Source organism: Aplysia californica, unplaced genomic scaffold (assembly GCF_000002075.1).
Source record: "Aplysia californica isolate F4 #8 unplaced genomic scaffold, AplCal3.0 scaffold00137, whole genome shotgun sequence".
Classification (NCBI taxonomy): domain Eukaryota; kingdom Metazoa; phylum Mollusca; class Gastropoda; order Aplysiida; family Aplysiidae; genus Aplysia; species Aplysia californica.
The window spans coordinates 652941-656584 of record NW_004797407.1 but is presented as its reverse complement, the minus strand read 5'-3'; the positions used below and the strand labels follow the sequence as shown (position 1 = coordinate 656584).

General features: G+C 38.6%; 1 protein-coding gene across 1 annotated transcript; it reads left to right on the top strand.

The window, feature by feature from the left end:
- Nucleotides 1-657: 657 nt before the first annotated feature.
- LOC106011543 lies at nt 658-1910 on the top strand (the record flags this gene model as incomplete). Its single annotated transcript, XM_013081593.2, is given in 1 exon segment — nt 658-1910. A coding segment is annotated over 1 exon segment (360 nt). The 3' UTR covers nt 1031-1910.
- Nucleotides 1911-3644: the final 1734 nt, after the last annotated feature.

The window sequence follows — 3644 nt, the reverse complement described above, 5'->3', positions numbered from 1 at the left end:
TTTTTGTAAGGTTAAATTAATGTTTTTATGCCACAAAACTGTAAAACTGACATAGACGAAAGTGAAGATATAAGTGAAGGGAAAAAATGAAAATCTGTAAGGTATGATGCAATACTAAAAGAGAATTATTGTACTTGTCTACTATCCCCAGACAGTTTACTAAATGAACGACTGAAGAAAAAGATAAGAGTAAAGCCGAGCCTGCTCTGAAGACCACTTGTCCAAGACAATCACCTGTACAAACGATACTTTCCCTTACATTTACTTTTTTGTCTATTACTGTTCCTTCGAGCCTGTTCAAAACGACCACTATATTAGGTTGATGGCAAAGAGACGTCTCTTTCTTCCCAAAAAGGTATAAGTGGCGGATAAAGGTAAAGTAAAAAGTAAAGATGAAAAAATAGCCATCTTAGACAGGTGATAGATAAAGCAAGTTGGACTGTATGGACATAAATAATACTATGAAGGAATAAAAGAAACATTCTCCGTCTATTTCTTTCTTGCAGCAAAAAGCCGACCATCTGGGACACTCTGAGCGCGCCCAAGAATACCTCTGTGATACGGGACAGGAGGAGACCAGTGGAGCGAGAGTTCTCTCCTGTCAAAGACAAACATGGCGGCGCGGGGAAAGCTCCTGTGAGGGGGAATGTGAGGGGGAATGTAAAGGGAAATGCAGGGGAGACGACCTCCAAATCTGGTGGCGGAAGTCGAAGGTGAAAGTGAAGGTGAAGGTGGAGGTGAAGATGAAATCGAAGACGAAACGAAGGTGAAGATGAAGGTGAAGATGAAGGTTAAGGTGAAAGAGAAGATGAAGGTGAAGGTGAAGGTGAAAGCGAAGATCAAGGTGAAGGTGAAGGTGAAGATTAAGTTGAAGGTGAAGGTTAAAATCAAAGTAAAGGTGAAATCGAAGATGGAGGTGAAGGTGAAGATCAAAGTGAGGGTGAAATTGAAGATGGAGGTGAAGGTCAACCAGAAGTTTTGTAAGAAATACCAAGAGTTTGTCGTCTGCCGCGACAGGACAGTCCTGTAGTATGTTCGCCCTACTGAGCGAAGTTTTTTCTGTTATTTTTTTTCCTGTCGTTCCCGAGAAAATTAATGTTTTCTTGGTTCTGCCATTTTTGTGGTTGAAGTTCACATGAAAGACATTCATTTCGCGAAAAAAAAATCACGTAGCTCCTACATGTAGATTGCGTTTTGCAGACATGCGCAAACAAAACGTAGATTCTCATGTAAACTGAATATTAGATATGACGACAACTGTTTAACAATTATTGCTTTATTATCGTATAAGCTGTCTGATCCTAGACAATAATGGTCTAACTATTACTTTTAGAATTCATTCATGTATCATGTATTTGGTTTGCATTTTCTTTTATCTATTTCGTTCTATTTATTTGTTTATTTATTTATTTATTTATCTGTTTATTTATTTATTTATTTATTTAAGGCGGTGGAGGAAGAGGGGGGGGGGTGCATATAACAAGTGTGCATATCATAAGGACTGTCTTATCTTTCTAATTTTCCCTTTCGACCTCATTATTTTATCTGTTTCCTGGGACGTTGGAATCAGGCGCTCACCAATGTTTTCTTGATGCATGTATGGAGGTACTTGTATAATCATTAAGCTTGTTCATTTGTTTAATTTTTTAGAAAAAATATGGTCCATTTATCTTAAATATAAGTGGAGACATCTTCGATTGAAGGTGTTGGGGTAACCTTGTTTTAAAGGTATAATTTCTAAGATAATCTCCGCCAATATTTAGTGACTTTCAAAGTTTGAGTATCCTTGAAAGCTGCAAATTTATCTTTTGTGTGCCCTTGATCAATGATTTTCCCTATAATCCATATAGAAATGTGATACTGAATCGACTATAGGAAGTGTTTACACCCCCCCCCCCCCTTTCGAAAAATGAAATTGATAAAAATGCCCTCATGGGTGGAAACGTGTCGGTTACTTTGATTTGTTATTTGGACAAGCGCCTGTTTTCACCCTGATGTCACCCAATATATTGTTGAGTTATATCTTCTTGACATGCGGTAGAGATAATTGTTGGCAAAATAGTTTCAACATTTTGGTAATGGAAATGCTACATCATCATCACCACCATCACAATTACCGCTAACACTAACATCACCACATGCACAATCACCACAGCTACTACAAATACATCTACTATCTCCTTCACCATCACCACAACTACATCTACCACCACCACCACCATCACCACCACAACTAGCACCACCACCCCGGCCATCACTACTGCATCAATCTATCACCACCACCACTTATTATATTGTTGCTGTTATTAAATACGAATGTATTTTCACCTCTTGATGAGAGTGAGAGTTTCTTGTTTGTAAGAGGAAAAAGATAATGTTTATCTATAATAAGATACTATTTTGTGATAATAATCAAAGACTTTTTTCTCAATCGTTCATTTTTCCTTTATGTTATTTCCTTTTTTTCACTAGTCCCATATCATCATCATCCTCGTCATCATCATCATCATCATCATCATCATCATCATCATCATCATCATCATCATCATCCATTCATTCCTCCTCCTCCTCTTCCTCCTCCTCCTCCCTCTCCTCCTCCTCTTCCTCCTCTTCCTCCTCCTCCTCCTCCTCCTCCTCCTCCTCCTCCTCCTCCTCCTCTTCTTCCTTCCGATCAATTTTTGTTTCAAGTTATTGTCTGTGTGTGAGAATTAAATAAAGGACCAAAAAAACCCACGGAGTGACAGGACTTTACTTTTATTACATTGCTGTGTTCATGGCATATTGTGTTAATGGAACGGTCTTTGTTAATGGTGTGTTTTGACGTGTTGTAGTGCACTCTCAATGTGTGTTTAAGGTGTGTTGTGTTGAAATGTTTTGTGTTGCATGTGTTTTAATGAGGTGTGCTGTGCTGTGCTGTGCTTTGCTGTGCTGTGTAGTGGTGTGTTATGCTGAGCTGTTCTGTGCTATGTTGTGTTGTGTTGTGCTATGTTGTTTTGTGCTGTGCTGTGCTGGGTTGGATTGTGTTGTACTGTGCTGTGCTGTGTTGGGTTGGGTTGGGTTGTGGTGTGATGTGGTGTGGTGTGTTATGTTTGTGCTGTGCTGGTTTGTGTTTTGTTGTGTTATGCTGTGTTGTGCTGTGCTGTGCTGTGCTGTGCTGTGCTGTGCTGTGCTGTGCTGTGCTGTGCTGTGCTGCGTTGTGTTGTGCTGTTCTGTGCTGTGCTGTGATGTGTTCCCGATGTGTATTAATGTTGTGCTGTGTTGAGCTGTGTTGTGTCTTTTTTTAAAATTGTATTTGTTAAGTTTACGGGGCTGTTGAGAAAGAAGATGATCAGCTTTCATGGCAAGAATACTTACACTCCGAAGCCTCATAACAGATGTCTATGATACGCTAACATTTTTTAATATGTTAACAAAAATCTGCCATTTCATTCGTTCCTTATTTCTTTTTTTTTTTTTTTTTTGAAATAAAAATGTTAATTTACAATAGAAATGAACGTAAAAGAATATACTTTTCCACATTCTTCGAAAAATAGTTACTCTCATCCTTACACTGTTTTCTTCTCTACAGTGCAAGTGTATTTTCCTCCGAAGACATAGATTTTATACATTGTATTTAGACATTCACGACAGTCATTATGACCGCA